The sequence below is a fragment of the Psittacula echo genome, assembly GCF_963264785.1.
Source record: "Psittacula echo genome assembly, chromosome: 9".
Lineage (NCBI taxonomy): Eukaryota > Metazoa > Chordata > Aves > Psittaciformes > Psittacidae > Psittacula > Psittacula echo.
In genome coordinates this window covers 4,351,889-4,373,037 of record NC_137745.1, presented here as the reverse complement: position 1 = coordinate 4,373,037, position 21,149 = coordinate 4,351,889, and the positions used below count along the sequence as shown (strand labels likewise).

The 21,149-nt window shown below is 46.3% G+C and overlaps 1 protein-coding gene across 6 annotated transcripts; it reads right to left on the bottom strand.

Moving 5' to 3' along the window:
* Positions 1-117: 117 nt before the first annotated feature.
* On the bottom strand, positions 118-21,115 carry ISY1 (ISY1 splicing factor homolog). 6 transcript variants are annotated; one of them, XR_013957665.1, is made up of 14 exons: positions 21,069-21,115; positions 20,919-20,941; positions 19,699-19,750; positions 18,167-18,232; positions 17,420-17,462; positions 17,139-17,251; positions 16,800-16,917; positions 16,156-16,278; positions 13,794-13,897; positions 12,542-12,625; positions 5,144-5,353; positions 1,538-1,662; positions 348-381; positions 118-149 (listed from the first exon to the last, which is right to left on the bottom strand). XR_013957665.1 is itself a non-coding variant. In XM_080625552.1 (12 exons), the coding sequence occupies exons 1-12, from the start codon at positions 21,069-21,071 to the stop codon at positions 3,141-3,143; spliced, it is 1,146 nt and encodes a 381-aa protein (XP_080481678.1). In that variant the 5' UTR covers positions 21,072-21,115; the 3' UTR covers positions 1,544-3,140. The 6 variants fall into 6 exon arrangements, 4 of the variants coding, with proteins under 4 accessions (XP_080481678.1, XP_080481679.1, XP_080481680.1 ...); XM_080625552.1 differs by lacking the exons at positions 118-149; positions 348-381 and having other exon boundaries at positions 1,544-3,347; XR_013957666.1 differs by lacking the exons at positions 118-149; positions 348-381; positions 1,538-1,662; positions 5,144-5,353 and adding exons at positions 9,743-10,278; positions 10,603-11,085.
* Between the last annotated feature and the right edge of the window lie 34 nt (positions 21,116-21,149).

The following is a 21,149-nucleotide window of genomic DNA, read 5'->3' as shown; positions in this document are numbered from 1 at the left end:
ACCATCCCAACTGCTTGTAAGAACAAGACCCATTATTTCTGAACACAGAAATTCATTCCCCGTTCATGACAGGAAGACAACAGCAGGCAGTTAAAGGAAGATGAAGAGGACAGCAGACCTCTGAAACGTCAAAACTGTGTGGCTCAAACCTGCACACATTAAAAACCCAGCTGTCACACGTGGTACAGTGCAATCAGTGACAGATGCCATTACCAAGGACACTTCAGAATTGTCTCAGTCAACTTTCTGAAGTTCCCAGCAATCTAAAAATAAATCCCAATTATAAAGTATGATCAAGATATTTCATCTATTAATGGATAGTTGCAAGTTAAATAAAGACAACTGACCCTCAATCTTGGGAAGTTCCACAGCAGAGGGGGACTGCAATAAGAAAAAAGTGAAAGTTTTCTACAAGATTAAACATCTCCTACTATTTTTAACAGAATAAATTCAAGTATAGCTCCCACAGCTGCCTTCTGCAACACTGACGGGAAATGCACCCTCTATTTTAGTATATACGTAGAAACTTGTACCTCAAATCTGAAGTGAAATCTCGTGGCAAGGGGACAGCAGACAAGTTCATGTCTAGCCTCCTGCATCCATTTAACCACCTCTGGCAAGCTATACAGCTTCAGCTGTTTAATTTACTTCTGTATCAAAGTATGGATGTTTGTTTTGCCACAGGAGGAAGAGGCCTCCAGTGTTAACGAGGCACTTGAAAATTAGCTTTTGAAATGTATTTCTTTAACACTGCTAAGAAAGAAAAACATGCTCTGTAACACGTAACACATTTGCTAAACAAAGAAGAGTTTACACTTTATGAGCAACTCTCTACAGTGCCAAATACGTAAGTTGCTTGAGCTTTGGCATCCACATGGCTGAGAAGCAAGGCAGAAGGTGATACAACTGAGTTATGGATTCTATGAACCACAAAGGACCTCCTGACTTCACATGGGAAAACCCCACTCTGCCAACCAAGCCTGAACATGTGCAGTACCACATGTATTTACTGAGGAGGTATTCACTTCTTGAAGTCTGCACAGTTCAGCTGAAGCCACACTGTATGTACTGGTACTATTTAAATATATTTGAATAATGGTACAAACAAGAAAGAGAGTACATTGCAGAAAAATTAGTTATCTGCAAAGCACTGACTTACAATCAAAGCAACCTCACAGCCTAGAAACACTACCAAGACAAACCTGTACTGAAGGAAAAAGCTTATTTTATCTTACACACACCTGAGGAAGCTAATAAGCTTTCCATGACAGAATCTGAATTAGGTATCTGTATAAATGGTAAGTTTCCCCACAACAGTAAGCTACAAAATCAAAGGTTATGTTAAAGAGCTACCAAGAAAACAAGCCTATAGAATTGTTCTTGGAAATGATGCAATAAAACAAATAAAGGAGGAGAAAAGCAACGTCAGAATACAATGTAAGAACAGCATTAGCTCCGTAGTTTAAATATTGACCCTTGCTATTGAATGTGATCTAATGAGCAAACGAAGAACTTGAAAACAAAGATACACACTCACCAGAACATTAGGTCTTCTGTCATGGTCAACTACATCTAGCAAAGGGTGTTTCTCCCGCAGTGTTTCAATGGTAATAGGTTGACAGAAACCAAGGCTGGGAAATGCCAGTTAAGGATACAGAACTGCTTGCATTGAAAGAGTTTAAAAATTAGCAATTCCATTTTAACAATGTTAACATATGCAGCTTATCTGGTAAAGAAAATTATTTACGAATGAAAGCAACATAAAGACTGACTTTTCACTGAGATAAAAGATGATCATTCCATTATCGATAAATAGGAGACCTGTGTGTCTGAAATCCTATGACAGAAATGACACATAAATCTTTCTCAGGATATGAGATGAAAAGTAAGAAGCCACTCTACACCTGCAGTACTCCAAGATCATCTTCATATAAGCAGAAGTTTATGTGGCAACAAGACAGCATCTTGTGCAATTATTACAGGAAAGAAATATGAGCTAGTTGAGTTACAGTTACTGTCCCCACAACCTGTGCTTTCCTCAGGCCATTAGAGCTGAAAGCATGTCCCTAGGTAAGCAAACACCATAAAGCTCAGCCTTTTCCTAAATGGTGGCCTGAACAACCGGGTTTAATTGTGCTCTACAGGGAGCGAAGATAAGTACTGAAACACGTCAGGAAAGGAAAGGACCAGAAGGGGAACTACAACCTCCTGATTTGCATAGTAGTACTCTTAAATACTGATATATCCCATTAATTTAAACTTAGTTAACAAGAGAAAATCAAACTATACCTGCTCATTAATGTAAAAAGCAGCTGTGAATTTAGTCTCAATACAACGACATCATCTTACAATGCAAATGAAAGTAAGAGCAATTGAAGTGTATCAGTTATACAAAGTAAGCCCCTGAATTAACACCATGGGCCATTTGCGAAGTTCTTTTCACATCAGATTATCTTGCATGAAAATGCTATCTAACAGAAATACAGCTTTTGTGTTAAGTTTGTAAGAGACTTTTCTCTTAGCTGTGCTCAACTAATTTTGATTAAACTGGAAGGTTCCTTCTGTAACTTTTTCTCATCTTTGTATTTGAAATAACAGTTATAAATTGCACTCATGTTTTTTTACAGGTTATGACTGCACTAACTTTAATTAAAATCCCAATAAAGAAGAAGTGCAGAAGGGAGCTATTGGAAGCATGAATGAAAATTGTGCAAAAGTTAAGGTCGTTAAATTACAGTTTGAAGCTTTGATACCACCATTACATCAACATAATTCAAGTTCTTTTTGGCTGTTAGTGTAGAAGTGGCAAAATACTTTCCAGTGTAGTTCTGCTCTAGATGCTGGTTACAAAACCACAGTGACCTGGCCTGGCTGCATGCCCACCTGCAGATGTTGAGCCACTGAACTACGAGTCAGATGTGATGATGCTACAAGAATGCCACACTCTCACCCACTGCAGAACACAGACCCTTGAGCTGAAGTGTCATTTACACAAGTCCAAACAAACTCCTTCTCTTCTTTCTTTCCTCATTAAAAGCAGCAAATGTCAATACACAACCACTTTCAAAACATCAAGTTGACACCATAGTAAGACCTACCACTGCCGATGACTGCATCTGTAGTGCTGAAATATTTAGTCTTCACTTAATCCACAGGATCCCCTGACCTTGATTAAGGGAAATACTTAAACAGAAAGTTGTTGGGTTCGTTTTGTGGTTTGGTTTATAAAGATACTCTTGAGCAATATCAAGAAGAGGTCCTTGTCCTGATACAAGAACACATTTGTCATGGTACCGCTTGAACATCCGCAGAGGACTGTGTGACATCATCACCTGGTCCTGGGAAATCTGTGTGGGATTTCAAATCAAGAGGAGTTTGTTGTTCTCCAGACCAGCTGTTTACGTGTGGATGCAATCAACAGCTGTGACAAAGCCTATGACTTATAAAATATCAAGCAGACCTACGTAAAGCCCAACCATACCATATCTCCTAAATTGCACAATGTGTTTATAATATGCCAGGAAAAAAACATCATCACTGACAAATTGTCATATAGCCCCTTTTCAGCTTCCAGAATCACTCCATTCAACAAGAACACAAGGCTTTCTCTCCTAGTTTTAAAGAAATGCCAAATGCACTTAGAAAACAAACAGGGAAGAAGAATCAGAACTGGCCTAGCTCCAGTCGTGGTCCTTTTGCTAGGCTGCAGCACTGATTTCATTGTATCAGACCTTCTTCTCTTAGTTTACATATCCCCATTCCTTCAATAGGTATAAAACCAGTGTAAGTATTATCCTGGAAGGACACTGTTACGAATCACTGCTTATCACTTTTACAGATCTAAAAGTCCCCAAATCATCGAGATGTTGTTTTATCCATGACACAGAGTTTGACTGGTACGGACATGCCCACATCTCCTGGCCCTTCCCAAAACCAAAGGCACTGCAGGACTCACTTCATGGCTTTCTCCTAGCAATGCTCAAGCAGTCTCCATAGATGGAGAAGTCCTACTGCCTGAAGTACCCACAGATCAGGAGGAATGAAGTTTTACTATTCACAAACTTGGGGGTTGGCATGATCTTTAAGGTTCATCCTGTGATTCTGTAACAAAGCCAGGCGGGAAGCTCCTGCCTAACACAAGGACTTGGGGGTGTTGGTCGATGGAAAAATGAACATGAGCCGGCTTCAGTGTGCGCTCGCAGCCCAGAAAGCAACCGTATCCTGGGCTGCATCAAGAGGAGCGTGGCCAGCAGGTCAAAGGAGGTGATCCTGCCCCTCTACTCTGCTCTTGTGAGACCTCACTTGGAGCATTGTGTGCAGTTCTGGTGTCCTCAACATAAAAAGGACATGGAACTGTTGGAACAAGTCCAGAGGAGGCCACGAGGATGATCAGGGACTGGAGCACCTCCCGTATGAAGAGAGGCTGAGAAAGTTGGGGCTGTTCAGCCTGGAGAAGAGAAGGCTGCGTGGAGACCTCATAGCAGCTTCCAGTGTCTGAAGGGGGCCTACAAGGATGCTGGGGAGGGACTCTTCATCAGGGACTGTAGTGACAGGACAAGGGGTAACGGGTTCAAACTTAAACAGGGGAAGTTCAGACTGGATATAAGGAAGAAATTCTTTACTGTAAGGGTGGTGAGGCACTGGAATGGGTTGCCCAAGGAAGTTGTGAATGCTCCATCCCTGGCAGTGTTCAAGGCCAGGTTGGATGAGGCCTTGGGTGACATGGTTTAGTGTGAGGTGTCCCTGCCCATGGCAGGGGGGTTGGAACTTGATGATCTTAAGGTCCTTTCCAACCCAAACTATTCCATGATTCTATGATCACAGAAGACACTCACTGGCCAAAGCAGTGGTTCACGGTAGTGGCCCACACAGGCTTTTCTTCAGGAGGAGAAGGCAAGATTTATTCCCACAATAACAACATTGCAAAGAAATACCATTACCACTGGAAAAAGCAGTGCCTTCACCAGTTGGCAATAACACTGGCTTTGGACAGCATGTTTTACTTTTATAACACCTCCAGCAAGGCATATCAGGGGGCTTAAGGGAAAACCGAAACTGCTTAACTGAGCAGCATTTAATGGAACATAATACATTTGACACATTCACCATAAGTATCTAAATGAATAGGACTGATGGTACTCACTGGAACTCCCAGCAGCTGTGATAACTGATGAGCTTTTTCCTGGCGAAGGCAATTCCCTGCATTGGTAACAAACACCACAGGCACCACGAACTGTCCCTGAGAGTTCACTAGCTTCTGGAAGGCTGTTTTTGCAGCAGGAATTGGAGTCTTCCCTCGCACCAGTACACCATCAATGTCAAAAAGAAACCCAAAGGATGGCAGCATGTTGAGCTGTAAGGAAGAATTGGAAAGAGAAGAGTACATTAGTTATTCCCATACTTACGCCTGTTTGATAAAGCTCACAATAGCTCAGCCCAGTGAAACAGGCACTCCCCAGAGAAGGGATGGATCCTTAACTTTGCACATTTCAATGTGCCTTACGGGCATATTCATGTGCTAAAATACGAACTGTGAAAAAAGGAACCCTACCACTCCCCTTCCCTTATGCCTTATTAGTAGTCCTTGAATGCTTCAGGAGACAGGGACAAACTGAGGTAAACTGGTAAAAAAGGTACAAAACACACACTGCTGTGCCAGCGAGTCACACTTCTCATTGATTTAACCCCTCTCTATTTCACAGGCAATGTCAGCGCCCAGAATACTAACCAAATAAACTACTAACAAAGTAAAAGTAGAGCAGCAGGTAGCTGACGCCGAGTTTTACACGTGGCAGACTAATGCCTGTTGGTAAAGTCAGCTCCTCCTTCAACACAGATGCGGTCTGAGTCACTAGGGTTTATCTCGTTGCCTGACTTTGAAGAAGTGAAGCGCTTTGTGTGACCAGGAAAGGAGAGCAAGGCCAACGGGGGTAAGAGAAGAACTGGGTAATAAGCCTAAGGAGTGGCAACAGAGAGAGGGCTGTCAAGCAATGAAACCGTTACTCAGCCGGGCTGGAAAAGGATGGACCAAAAAGGATTTGTAATCGAAACTTCAGGTCTCTCCCAAGCTTAAAATGAAATGCAGGACTCTCAGGATTCCTAACCCCCTCGCTCATCTTCTGATGAAACAGGAGTGATAGATTCAGTGCTGAGCCGATGTGATGAGGAGAACAGGCACCAAACGACCCCAGCCGGCGGAGGTGGGTCAGCCTTTGCTGTTCTGCTGCCTGGGCACAGGCTGACAGCGACCCAGCCCGCTGCTCCTGCTATGCAGGGACAAGGGCGCTTTGCCTGTTGAAGCAGCACTCTGCATTCCTCCTGCAGCTTGGCACAGCACGGAGATGGGCGCTGCCACCGCTGCGCTGAAGGGGATGGAGCTACCAACACAGCCCCGGCCAGCCGGCTCCCGCTGCTGCCGCTGACATGCAAGCGGCTGTTGAAAACCCAGGAGTGAGCACATTCCCCTGCACAGCCCAATTCAGTAAAGCCAACCCTTTCCATGTACTGCATTGTCATTGCTGAAATGAGGCACTTGGGCTTTGTTCAGTTTTAGTTAGCAGAACTCGCCTGAAGCCCTCTCCCTTGTCCCTCTGGACTCATCAGCCCTCTAAGAACCGCAGCCCTGAGCCGGTGCCTCCAAGCTGCCTGCAGCAGCCTCAGGAATGCCACAATGGAAGTAACCCACCCGCCCTGGGCACGATGAACACAGAGCAGCCTCCTCGGGGTCTGAACTGCCGCGGGAAGCTCCCGGCACTACGCTGCAATAGTTCTGTGGTAAAGGCTGTCTTTTCCTTCCTGTAAAGCGCGGAGATCATGGATGTGACTCCTGCAGTGAACAGCGCTAGCGCAAGAGAAGTCTGGTGCTGAGCATACACATTAAAAACACTAAGGAAGGGTTTCAGCGTGTCCCGCAGGAAACAATGACATTAACACCTCATTTTTCCCCTTCTGGCCATAGAAAGCAGCTCTCCCGCCACCCGGGAGCCGGCAGCGCTGTCACTGCACAGGTCCCAGCGCTCAGCCCTGCGGCAGGGGCTCGCAGACACCCAGTGAAGAGCCCCAGCTCCCGGGGGAGGCGCTGCCCCCGGGCAGGGAAAGCCCCGGGCCCGCGGCCGGGCCGTGCCCGCCACACCCTGAAGGGACCTGACCGCGGCCGGCTGAGGCCGTTTCGGTTTCGCCCCGCCCCACCCCGCGGACCCCCCGCTTGCCTTGCTGCCGCTGCCCTCCCCGGCCGCCGGGAGCCCGCCCGGGGCGCCGCAGAGCCCGCTGAGCGCCGGCAGCCCCGCGGGGCCGGGCCTGAGGAGAGCGCGGAGCGGCGGCAGCGCCCGGCGCATGGCGGTGACAGGGAGCGGCCGGGACAGAGCCCGCCCGGCCTCGAACCCGGGGCCCGTAGGCGCAGGCCAACGCCCTCTCGGCACAGAGGCCACGCCCCCTTCCCGCCGCGCTCGGGTCTGCGCTCAGCGCGGGAACGGCAGTGAAACCTCCCGCCCCTGCGAGCGCAACGCCGGGCGCGGCGCCGCCGGACAGAGCCGGGAGCGCGCAGAGGTGCGGCTGTAGAAGGGCCCCTGCAAACGGCTTCTGGAGCAGGCAGTTCTGGGGCTGACCCGGGCTGTGCCACCCTCGGCACCGCAGCACCCACCAGCGTCAGCGCCAAGCGCCACCACCACGAGAGACCTCATCGGGAACCACGTGAAAGGCCCCGGGGGGGAACTTCCACCACGCAAAGAGCTCGGTTTTGCTTTAGTAACCAATGCACCGCTCTGCTGTTGTTCGGGAATCGAGGCTGTTGGGGAGAAAGCACGTCAGGCTCACGCACAAATACGGTGTGAGCTGGAGTGTGCACTGCAAAGGCACTGCAACCAGGCTGAGAGTGGGAAATCACCGAATATACACAGCAAGGGGACACTGCAGAGCTGTCACTGGTGATCTCACTCATCTGCTAACACTGATTAGGAAAATCCACTTATCTCCTCGTAGTGCCAACAAATACTCCTCACCACCCTCCTGGACACCAGGAGAAGCTGATCCCCCGACGGCACTGCACCCACCAAGACAAGGAGCAAGGAGGGTGTGCTTTGGTCGGCACCACCTTGGTGGTTGGCACTAAATGAGACTGAATTGAATGTGTTTCTAGCACACAACAGCAGCCAAAACTGATGCAGTGAACAGCCTAACCCAGAGGTTATCCCCTCACAGCTCAAGCCAGGATCGCACACAGCACAGAGCTCTGAAGCACACAGGAAGCTACATGCTTCCATGTAGAAAATGACGTTTATTTGATAACCTTGATGTGCTCACAGCTGAGGCGTTAGATGGCATAAACTATAAGCCTGACACAACACATAGGTCTAAGTACAGCTGCACACTCAAGGAAGCGTTAACACAGCCTACGCGCTGTTCCATGCTCCAGGACAAGCTACAAGCTCACTCCTGCAGTTCTGCCTCCAGAAGCTCCTCTGCCCCAACCCCACCAGCGATTTACCAGCCTGTACAGCCAGCAGAGCACAGGCATTTTGCCTCGGGCCACTGCTGCCAACAATTACTCTGCAATTTGTTGGCTCAGATGCAGCCAAAAAAGAGCATCCAGCTTAAAAAGTCAGCACTCAGAGCTAGAGCCAGCCTCCAGGCCCCGCACAGCCTGCACTGCAGCTCCACGCTGCATTTCTGTGCATTGATCCCATTTCTGTGCTGCTCAGCAGGGACCAGCACTGCCCTAAACCCCTCTTTTTACATTATTATATTGGTCTTGCCAAGGACTGGAGCTGCTTCTCTGAACATAAATGCAGATCTTATCCTGTCTTGGTTTTCCCTCAATCAGTTTACTCTTTTGTTTATGCTTTCTGTCTTTATCACTGTGTCCCTGACCTATCTTCACCCTTCTGTTTTCTGTCTTCTATGTTACATATTCCTACTGTGACAGAAGGGATCAAACAGTGGTATTATTAAACTCCCAGACTGTGTCAGGCCATAAAAACTAGTTGGGTTCCCCCCCCTAAATCCAGTTCAGTTATCTCCAGGCACAGTTTAGCAGATGTACAGCAGGACTGGCATTCCTCTTCCCCTGGAAGAAAAACTGTTGTACTAAACAAGTGCAGTACCAAACAAGTAAGTGCAGTACCAAACAAGTAAGTGCAGTACCAAACAAGTAAGTGCAGTGCAGCAGGAGCATGGTTGGCAGGGGGCTGTTCACTACCCAGCTCCAGCTCCAAGTGCCTTTTTGGCAAACCCCTCTGGCTGTCCAGGTTGGTTGTTGGTGTTGTGTCTCCCTTGCCCTGGCCACACTATGGGTATCATCACGTGTGTTGTGATCAACACTCCTGCAGTGTGATCAAGCCTTACAACCTGCCTGCCAAAGCACTCAGCTCCAGTAACTCTGTCAGTGCCTTAGTACCAGGTGACAAAGCCTTTACCCTTCATCTACTAACCTTTTCCATAGGCAAAGCACACTGCTCTGATCCAGCAGTGCCAGACCATAAACCTGTTGGCACATCCCACATGGAAGGAGCCTGTTTTTCCATTCCTGGCAGGCAGGGGTTTCAGGGACAGAACTCTGGGAAACAGCAGTGCCTTTTACAGCAAGGCAGACAGTGTGTGGATAAAAGCACATCACCTCCTCTAAACCCAAGAGCAGAAAACATTCAAGTGCCAAAGCCAAAACTGAAATCAACTTTGGAAAGATGCTCACAGCTCAGAGCACACAAACTACTACAAATCATACACATACTCATTTACTGCTTTATTACAAAGCAGAGAAAGCTGCACCGCTAACAGGAAGAGAGAGGAATGTGTGTGTGATGTTAGTTGTCTTCTTGCTATCTACTTGATCTTTGTTAGGATTCCCACTTGGTAGCTATGCTTTCCACTCTTTCAAGGCTTCTATTGTATGATCATTTACATGAAAAAGTTTTTCTCTATAAGTTAGAGCTTTGATTGCTTTGGAGTGGATTACTTACAATAGGTAGTACTGAATACTCAGAGCATCTAGAAACTCTAAGTAGTCCCAGACATGGCTAGGTGGTTGTTAAATACTGTATTCCTTAGACAGCAGTTCTACTCCATGGCTGCAGATGCCCAATTCAGGATTTCATTCATTCTGTATAACCTGTACAACAATGTTAGTCACCCAGGAGACTGCACAGCTCTGCTGTAATCTGCCCCTTGCCACAGGATACCCGAGCCAAGAGCAGCAGGGGATGCAGAGCTCCAACTCCCCACATGGATGGCCAGTTCTGATCCCATTCTTTGGCTACAATCAAGGAAACACCACGATCCTTTGAGCTGGAATGAAACAAGACACCAGGTTGTAAATAAATTTTACTAAAAATGTTTGATCCAGGTACTGCAAAGTTGGACGTATTTACAACAGCTGCTGAAATATCCAGCACTGAGCAATCCACCCAGGCACAGTTACAAACCACAGCGAGGGGAACAGCTTTTAGACATCCTGCATGGGTTACACAAAGAACCAAATCCACCTCATAGTCACTCCTAAGATACGCCATCAGAAGAGGCTATTCTGGTAAAGCAACTGGGCATAAGAGAGGAAATTACTTCTGGTCTCAGCTCAGCAAATACCAACATGAGAAAGAGGTGCACACTTACGGTCAGGATACAGTGAACAGAAGGGCAGTAATGGCACTCAGCTTTCCATTGGGATATATGGAGTCACTCAGGTTGTGCTACTGTCTGTAAGAGGCACCACTGCACACACTGCTTCAGAGCGAAAGGATTGAAGACAGCTGCTGACGATGCAGAGACAAGTGAACCTAGGTTTGATCTTTTTCAGCACTGAAATGCAAGTCATCCTAGTTGACAAACCAAAATGATAGTCCTCCTCCTGCAGAACACCCTGTAACTTCATCAGTTTGCTCTTAACATCCAAAGGGACTTTGGGAGATTACAGTGATTGTGACCAGAATATGTGAACCTCCTGCTTTTAGCTGGATTATACAAAACCCAGGCCACATTGGTGCAATGTTACAATCCTAAAAGTGTCTTTGCCTCCTGACTCTGCGCCATGAGGGTTTCACTGGCATACTTCTGAAGAAGCTCCATCTTCTTTCTCCGTACAAGAGCTTCCTCAATCTGCAAATATAAGAACAGGAACACATTCTGCTTAACTGAGGTGCCAAAACCTAGCACGCTTAGCTATTAAGACAGGAGGAATAAAACCACAGGAAATAGACCATGAAAGCTAGAGTGTAATTCTAGTGCAAAAGCAGTTGAATTGAGTCAGGAGTATCTTTTCTATTACTCAACTAAAGCTCATGGAAGTTGAAAGACACAGTAAAATCAACACCTCCATCTCAGCTCTATGCTTCTACCCTTTTTAATTAGGAAGTTAGCTCCATTTCATTTTACTCAGTACAGTCACTTGAGCTTAGTTCCAAAGAACTGTCTCAGACACAGCTTTAACAAGTGCAGAACACATGGAGTCACACCACACTAGTCTGCCCTCCTGAAATAACAGTTCAGTGAGTGCCTTTCCCAGCAGCAACAGCTACAAACCTCTGACCTAAAGTTTGTTTGGAAGTGCCAGCAATACACAATTCATTAACAAGCATGTACTTCAAAGAGGGCAGGGACACCTTCCACTAGAGCAGGTTGCTCCAAGCCCTGTCCAGCCTGGCCTTGAACACTGCCATGGATGGGGCAGCCACAGCTTCTCTGGGCACCCTGTGCCAGTGCTGCACACAGCATCTCTCAAAAGCAAGTGTTCTGAACCTTAGCTTTTCTGTAACTGAGAATTGAGAAGGCATCCCATAGGCATAAGGTATGGAAGAATTTGCCACTAAAAAGGTTACACTGAGTACTACCTGATTAGAAAAGATTGCTGTGTAAAGCAGTGGTTATGAATCAGTCAGTTCTGACAGCCAGTTATGCTCTCTTTATTAAGAGAATACCATCAGCCAGAGAGCAATAGTTTTAATCACTTCCCTCCTGCAGTTTTGACAAGCTATTGAATGTATATTTTGTTGAATGTGCAGGATCATAACTTCCAAGGAGAATACAGGATGGTTATCTGACAAGACAGAAGCAGGGGACAAGCCCCACATGCTGTATGTGATGTACAGTCATATCTACCAACAGATACCTTCCTGCCTGAGTTATATTTAAACATCCTGCCCCTGTTAAGGTGATATATACCCTAGAGCAGTGCCAAATTGTCAAGGTCATGTCACCAAAATAACTTTAGAAAACTCATGAGAGTAAGCCCTGCAATTCAGACATCGTCCCATGAAGTTAATGGGAAAAGTCAGACCACCAGCGGAAAAGGACAGTAATGACAGAGCGGGCAGTCAGGGTTTTCTTGATCTACATCACTTCCCAATCTATGCAATATTTACGAAGGTTTTGGAAATGCTCAGGTGGAAAGGTAATAGCAATGGTACCATAATTCTGGCTAGTTCCACAGCATTCGCAAGAGGATTACAGAGTAACAACAAGTCAAGAACACTTACTGATGATCTGCTCTAAGTCAAGATCTCTGTCTTGCAGGAGCCAGAGCGCATCTCTGCAAGTTAGGTTTGTAACATCTTACCTCCTGTTGAGATGGCACTGGAACATGTGCGATGAATTTCTGTTGGCCTTCTTCACCTTTTTCCTTGCCACCTTCCTCATCAGACTGACAAAATCAAATGAAAAAAATTAAGCCACATCAAGTTTACTTTCTACAGGGGTCATCAAAAAAAGCCTTTTTCACTTGCTTTGCCAGAAGGAACCAGACAGAGCATGATCAACGCCACAAACACAACAAGCAGGTGAACAGGACCAAACAACAAAGGAACATGACAAGCATCAGGGTCAGATCCTGCTCCTTAACATTTTCAGAGATATTGCTTTCATTCTTCATATATGGATTTTGCTCTGCTGTGGCATGGCCATGAATGTACAGCTATATTCCCTCCTCTTCCATCCCTTCCTGGCTGTCATAGCAAAGCTATCAACAAAAGAGCAGCCAGCTAACTAAGAAGAAAGCAAATGCTTTAAAAGAAAGCTACGTACCACTTCCCTGTATAGCTCTGTACTGCTTTGTTCTCACACTCGAGTGCTGGACTTATGAATCATGAGATACTACAAATAAAACTGAAGTATACTGAAGGAACCACCAGTCGCACCTGATGGACTATCTCCTTTTTACTCTTGTGATAAACCCACTGAGGTATGGACTGTAAAATAAGAACTAGCTTCCAGTACCCCTTTTGTGGATCTTGGAGCGCAGCATCAACATCCCTCACTTCTCCTACTGGTGTTGGAAGCAGGGAAAATAGAGAAACAAGAGCCATGTCACAGCAGTGACTGCAGCATCAGCAAAGCCTTGCTGTATCATGATTCAGCTAGAAACAAGACCCTGGCAAGCCCTGGGTTTGCCACACATCGACAGGGTGAAATTCTACTGCACACAAAACTACTCATGCTGTTACTGATGTAGACGGTTGTCCTGGGTTCACAGCAGTAGCTTAAACCACAACAATACTCAGAAGTAAGACTGATCAGTGTTAACTACACACTGCCTTACAAATACCACATTCCTGACAGTGACAGTTAAATCTCACAAGCTCTCAACTGTCGGTTGTTTCTCACTCGAGTAAAAAGTCTCCCTAGCTGCCAGTTCTCTAAACATGGACCAAGTGTGTTCATGTACCACCCATTTTCACTAAACAGAGACAACTGTAGAGTAACTTAGGCAGAGACAAGGGCAGAACACAGCAACAGAGGGGTTCTCAGCTCTATGTTCAAGAAGGCAGTGTAGAAGAGAGCTGAAACATCACATTGCCTTAGCCATCACATACCTCATCCTCATTGACAGCGTAGATATCTTCTTCCTCCTCTTCCTCACCTCTTGCAAGTCGTGCTTCTCTCTCCATTTTCCATTTTTCCACTGCTTCTGCTATAACTGGTTAGCAAAGGAAAACAGCAAGTGTATCTGAGAGCAAGTTAAAGCAGCATGGTCCTAACACCAAAGCTTTTACATCAGACTTAACTTCTTGCTCAAGTCATAGGCAGAGCACACTTACTATAGAACCTCCATGGAGGATCTAATAGCATACACCAACATAGTCAGAGCAAAACACAGTGCTGGCATTGTGGAAGTGTGGTATTTGCTAATGCCTTAATCTGGGTACATTTTAGACCTCTAAATGTCATGGATAAATATCAGCCCACTTTCTGAACTGAGGCTAAGTGGCACTTCACATGTCAACAGCTATAGGAAGGCTGATCACTGTGTACTTAAACATGATTATGCTCCTCACAGTGACCACCCACAGAAGTCTCTTTCTTCTCACCTCATTGTGTATTTCTCTTACTCTGCAGCACAATCCCACTTCTATAACTCGCTGCTAGCTCAGAGCTCTTAGGCTGCTGTTATTTCAACTACACAGCAAAGTCCCAGTAGGAGCACTAAAGTTTTAAGCAGCTTAATGAGTGACTACACCAGTGTATAAATATCTGGGGAGGTGCAAGATTAATGCAACTAGGAAATGCCTACAACAGTAGCACTCAACGGTCATTCTCCTAGCTCTCAAAGATTAAACACTAAAATGCTCTTCCTGAGAAAGCAAGATCTAACTGACCAGTGGCACATGCTGCGTTTTGGGTGGGTTTGTAACAGAAAAGCGACCTCAATACTTTGTTTCATTAAAAATTTAACTGTTCTGATAACAAGGTAAGAAACACAAGAAAATAGACAACAAGCGACCCTAAGAGCGTCCCAGCTATCGTGCATTAACAGAACATGACTTGTACATTACTAGTACACCACTGGCTCTGTACCATCTCTAGCCTGGTTATTTCAAGTGGCACAATCACCAAAGATGTTCATTCTCTTAAGTAACCACGTGAATCCAGAGGAGTTACTTCTCCTGTTTCCAGCCAGCAAGATGCGCAAGAACACTGAGCGAGGGCTGCTCTGGGTGGGCTGCACCACACAACTTCCTTTCTTACCCATCACCTGTCAGCCAGCCAGCTGCCGCTCACTTGGTTTAAGGCTCCAGGCTATGCTGCAGGTCACAGGTAAGTGTCCTGCAATACTTTCTTTATTCCCCCTGTTCCTCCTTGTCTTTTAATCTGACAAGGCATGATCTCTAACACACAATGCTATGAAGATCTCACACATGGAGAAAGCATAAATGTAAGAAGTGCATGACAATACTAAGTATTGATAACAGTTACAACCCCAACAACTTGTAATCATTTAAACAAAGACTTCCTGCAGTGATGTTTCAAGTTTTTCTCTCTACTTCCCGACAGATAATTGTCTACAAAAAGAAGCACCATTCAAACAAAACCTGATTGTTTTATCTGCCATGTTCTGTGAGGAGCCTGCAAGGGAATTCCTACACCAGGACACTTCCAACAGAGTACTGACAATCTGCTTCAGAAGAACTGATCATAAAACAAATACACAATGCAAACAGCAACCGACTGCCAGGATCAGACGATGCTCTTAAAGGTGGTGCACAGCCTCTTGCTTAAAGCTACACAAATAACAGATAGATGTCACACAGTGCTGAATTCTAAAGACGGTTTCAGGTATTAGACTCGTAATCCTGTTGCTTTTACTGGGCAAGTCAGTAGAAACAAAGCTAGAGAACTGAGTGAGCAGAGACATGGATAAATACTAACTGTTGAGGAAGTATGGGTTTCAAACGAAAAGACATTCACAAATGCATTCATGTGGCTAAATTAACATAGGCCACCGGGGCTTCAGGGTTTCCAGAAGGTCCCCTCTAATCTCCAAGAGAACTAGACAACTGTGCTTATGGATAAATAATGAGGTGAGACAGGAAACAGATGGTATAGCCAGTTTTCACAAAGGAGGGAGGAGATTACCCTTGAGTTCCACAGACCTCCCTGCTGCAACCTACTCTTTTACATTCTTAAGCATGAAAAATGTGGGGGAAAAAAGATTTTGCTTCATAGTATATCACTTGCTGATAGCATTAAATCATTAACAGTAGTAAAGATGACTCTAAAGCCAACTCTAAAGGACACTGCCTCACCCCTGAAATGCCTTACACAATAATGATTTGGGTACCTGTGTGACAGCTAAGCACAGGACAACACCTGCAGGGAAAGAAAAGGTATCTTAACTTTTGAGCCCACCATGACCCCTTCTTGAGCTGATTTATGCAGATTTTGTATCTCGCATACCTTTCTTTTCATGTTCTTGTTCCAGCGGCTCCAGAATACCATCCTCTTCATCCCTGTAGCCATAATATTCTGCATCAATGGATTTCATAAGCTCAGCTCGAGTTTTCCGAGGCGGAGGGACAGCTGGAAGAACAGTTGTCATTCGTGAGGGTCCATCCTGACAGCTTGCTGTGCATTCCCTATCAGCCTCACAGCAACCCCAGCTACCCTGCCTAAGCTAACAACCAGTGTGTGATCAAACTGCTGCCGGTGCCAGGGATACTGGCATTTTCCTGTGCAGTTCCCATCCTGTGGCAGTTCTCTGCTGCCGTTTCCCCCTGAACTGGAGTCCCAGCACTGAGCAAGACTACATGAAAGGAAATAAAAGCCTATCCCAAGCTCCCCCAGATCATGGAGTACTTCCCACAGTTTTTCTCTGCAGATGGCAAGTAAGGAAGAGCTGATTGAGCAGGCCTGCCTCTCTTCAGGTCCATGGAATTCCCACTCCTTCTATGACAAATCTATATATAAAGTTTTGCCCACTTATGTCTATTTATGGGCCAGAATACACTGCTACTAGCATTCCCCACATAACTACACAGACATGTTACTCAAGACATACTGCTGGGTAGGCTCACACCTGGGAAGAGTTGCTATTTACTTACGCTCCTTTTCAAAAAGTTCTCTAACTCCTGGTAAATCCTTTGCAGCTCCGAAGTATTTGTAACCTCTGTTTCCTGGAACTTCTTTCCCTTCGTGATCCAACATTTTTGGCCCAATCCGCTGGAAAATAAAGAAAGTTCATGGTTTAAAGTCTTATTGCTCTTGCATCTTTTATTTCCTGTTTTCCCAGGCATCTCGATAGATTAAAGGATGAGAAAGGAGATCTGCTGTACCAGTTCAAACTACCCCACAAGTAAAACACCCCCATGGCTCGTTTTTATGCAGGTTCTCTACTTTTACTACAACTCCCCCATTGAAAATAGAAACCAGTGTACACTTACAGCATAGTCAGGGCCTCCCAGCTCCTTTATTCTGAATTCCCAGTGCCCTTTCTCTCTCAGAAGTTTGTTTATTTCATCATTCAGGTCCCGGATTCTGAATTCCCCCAAGCCAGCTGTTAGAGGGGGGAAAAGGCGATGAATTAGGCAGCTTTCCAGAAGCACCAGAGCCATTCCAGAATTTACACAATGGGCACGGTGTAGTTCACATGAGATGGGGTTTTTACTGTAACTGATTAGGATTGGGGATTCAAAAAAATGCAATGTAATTAGAAAAGCCTTACCATTCTGAATCTGTGCCACCTTCTTGGAAATCTCCCCAATGATCTGGGTAGACAAGAACACAGAAGTGAACTTCCCAGACAAACAAGGCAGAAAAAGCTAAACAAAACCCTAGAAAGAACCAACTTGTACATTGCCTCTGATCTACGAAATGGACCTGAGCTTATCAATTTCAAACACCAACACAGACTTCATTCAGACACAAATACAGTATCTCAGAAGCTCCTTACATTTTTACAGCTGTACATGGGAGGCAGGAGCCTGTGATGTAGAGAAAGGCTGAGAGAACTGGGTTTGATCTGCCTTAAGAGAGAGCAAAAAGGGAACAGCTTGTTGCTGTCTTCAACAGCCTAACAGAGGGTATAGAACAGACTGAACCAGGCTGCCTGAGAGGTGCACAACAACAGGACAAGCAACAACAAACATAAGTTGAAACCAGGGAAACTGATTAAATTCAAGGAGAAAAAAAAAATCATTAAGAAGGCAATCAAACACAGGAACAGGGCCCCAAAAAGCTGTGGGATCCAAATCCTGATGATACTCAAAACTCAGCTGGACACAGCCCTGGGCAGCCTGATGGGGTACAACTTGCTCTGACCACTGTGGTGAACTGCCTGATCTTCCAGTCTAAATGACTGCGGTTTAACTGTCAGCACACTGAAGAAATCTGAACAAATCTATCAAACTGGGAAGGAAGTGCTCAAGTTCTACCTGTTGCAGAATTAGAAAAGTCCATAGCTTAACCCTACCTGTCGCCTCCACTTCTCAGCCTTAGGCAGTTCATTACACTCTGAAGCAAGGAAAGGTCTTCGTTCCTGTTTGACAGAAATCCACACACCAGGAAGTTTTAACCCAGCATCAACACATTTACAGCATTTCATGCAAACTTTATTGCTTGTTAATCCCAACCTGTGCTACCAAGCCCCAGTGCTTCTGCTCCCACCCATTCGTAGTAAGTGGAAAACAATGACCATTCACAGCCCTGACAAACTGAACTACCACAGAATATACAAATGACTTAAATCCACTTTATCCAAACCAAAATCTGTCACTTGCTTTTCAAACCACCACATAATCCTCGCCAAGACCAATAATATTCCATTTAGGACACACAAATACTTCATCCTAGCTCTAGGATTCTGTGCGCAGTTCTTTTGCCACTTTCCCTACTGTACTTCCACAGCTCTACCCCTTATATATTAAAAAGCCTTCCCTCACATGATGTACCAGAAACTCTGCTCCATCATTCTCTCTGGCTGTTGTTCATGGAATCTTTTGCACTATAGTTTCCCCAAACTGTTCTTTTCCACTTTCCTGTCTCATCTTGCTCGCACTTGTGTGTGAGGACACCTCAGTCAGCTTCCAGAGTTCCACTGTCAGTCACCCAAAACCCATCCAACTGAGAACACTCTGATCCCCACAGCAATATTCTCGCATATGAGTCAGTGAGAACCACAAAGGAATACCCACAGATGGTTGAGAATCCACCTCTAAGGGTCTGTGTGGATTTAGGGGTGCTATTTTTTCACTGTATTGGTGGGGTTTTTAAATGACAAAGTTGCTAAGTCCATTTTTTTGGCAGCCTTACACCAAGGAAAAAAGCCACGTGAACAGGGCACGGCGCGTGAGGCCAGCTCCAACAGACACACAGCTATCACGTGCTGGGTTAACACACGCCAGTGTTATGTCTCATGCATGCCCCCAGTTCACAGTGACCCTGAAGGGCCTTCGCTTTGTGGTTCCTGTGGTCAGAACGTTACCAATGAACGAGATCGCGAGAGGGATTCCTCTGCCTCTCCTGGAATGAAATCCAAACCAACCCTGGGATTCCTGCTAGTAAAACTAAGTGCATGTGCCTCAGTTTGCACCAGGAGTTGCAAAAGGAGGTAACTTGAGTCTCAAAAGTCATTTTCACTTTCTGCCCAGCACACTGCCGGTGCTGGCAGCGCTACTGGAGTTTGGGGTTTTCTTCAAACCATTGCAGATTCTATCTATATTTCATCAAGACAATGAAAAGCAAGCGCTGTTCAGTTTGCACCTTCCTTTCACATGCAAAAATTCTTAACCAGGTTATTTAGCTCAGAAAATTCTATTTACCATTTCCTGTGTGTGTCACTGTGAAATACAGTCCCTGCTTCAGGTGCTCCCAGACCCTCACGTCAGGCTCCAGGATTCCCCTTCCTGCCTGGGGCCTGGCCCCACTGCAGCCGCACAGCTCGGTACATGGCTCACACTCCCCTCTCCACCAGAACTAACAGAGCTTTAGGGCTTTACATCATACCTTAACTTTTCCTTCCTCCAGCTGAGCCTGGCGAAACCTTGCCAAGGCCGTCCTAAAGGAAAGAAAGGAAACGGATTTACTTCTACAGATCCACATTCCAACAGGAACACGCTTTGCTCTGGATGTTTAGCAGGGACTTAATTACAGTCTGTAGAAAACAAAGGTTTGAACATACTCATTGACTGGCCACACTTCGGGCAAGTGGCCTCTTCTACACTGGAAACCTCAGTGGTTCATTTCTTAGACAAATACAGACCTTGGTAAGCAGCTCATCATTTTTTCCTGGTTAGCATATGCTAGCACGTTAGATTATGAGCAGCAGAAGGGCATCAACAAGTTACAAGCACAAGCATTAAGTTTACGTATCTAGCAGGGGATACATCAAAAAGTAAACAAAACTTGCAACCCTGACCAGGGTGATTCTGTGACTCCAATGTGTCGCACAGCTGTGGTGGGGCCTCTGAGCTACTATTACAAGCTCAGAAAGTGTTTTAGCGAAAGGAACAAACATGAGACAAATTCATTACAGAGTCTCTAATTCAGTAGTTCTAAACACATGCTCTGCAGACCTTTTGGGGAAATATCAACAAAGTCAATAGAAAAAGAAATAAGTTAAAACCTGTAAGTTTAGCCTGAGCAACTGCCAAGCAAGATCTATGCTTAGAATCATAGAGTGCTTTGGGTTAAAGGGACCTTAAGGCTCATCCATTTCCAACCCCTGCCACGGGCAGGGACACCTTCCACTAGAGCAGGTTGCTCCAAGCCCCTGTGTCCAACCTGGCCTTGGACACTGCCAGGACCATTGGAATGTTTCCCCACATCCATCCCCCAGCCCCTGCTGCAGCTTCTCTCCATCACTGGTGAGTGTCACAGGGTCCGGCCGCGCAGGCCCTGCAGCACCAGGCACGCTGCATACAGATGCTTTGTAACCCTCAGCCCCCGTAGATCAGCACAACACACACAGCCAAGGGCCAAAACGCATCGCTAAACTCCCACTGTTTTAAAGCAGCCGGACAGCGAGAGCGGGCATGAGCCACGGCGCAGAGGGCTCAGGTCCCTGACACCGGGTCCAGCCATCCCCGGGCAGCGGGGGGAACACGAGGGAACACAGCCTGGTCTCCGGACGCCGGGCGGTGTCTATGCTAAGGCCGAGGCGAGCGGTGCCCGCACCGGAGCGCCCGCGCAGAGCTATGAAAAGGGGCAGCCGCGGCCGCACTCACATGGCCTTCTCCGCGTTTCGAGCCTGCAAGAGAGAACAGACGTGCTGTTACCGAGGGCGCCCGCCCCCGCCGAAGCGGCCCTGAACGCCGGGACCGGACCCATGGCCCCGCTGGCTCCTCCTGCCCGCTCGGCCCCGGCCCCGCACTCACCATGGTGGCAACCGGTCGCCACAGCCCCGCCGGAAACAGACGCGCAGTGACACCGGAAGTGGCGGTACGTAGCGTGGCCCC

What these genes read in the sequence shown, in the direction of transcription:
- ISY1 (XM_080625552.1), bottom strand. An exon ending in ACAAGAACATGAAAAGAAAG is followed by an intron (nt 13,898 to 16,155) that starts GTATGCGAGATA and finishes TTTGCTAACCAG; the next exon opens with TTATAGCAGAAGCAGTGGAA. An exon ending in CAGTGCCATCTCAACAGGAG is followed by an intron (nt 5,354 to 12,541) that starts GTAAGATGTTAC and finishes TCTTCCTTACAG; the next exon opens with CTCAACATGCTGCCATCCTT.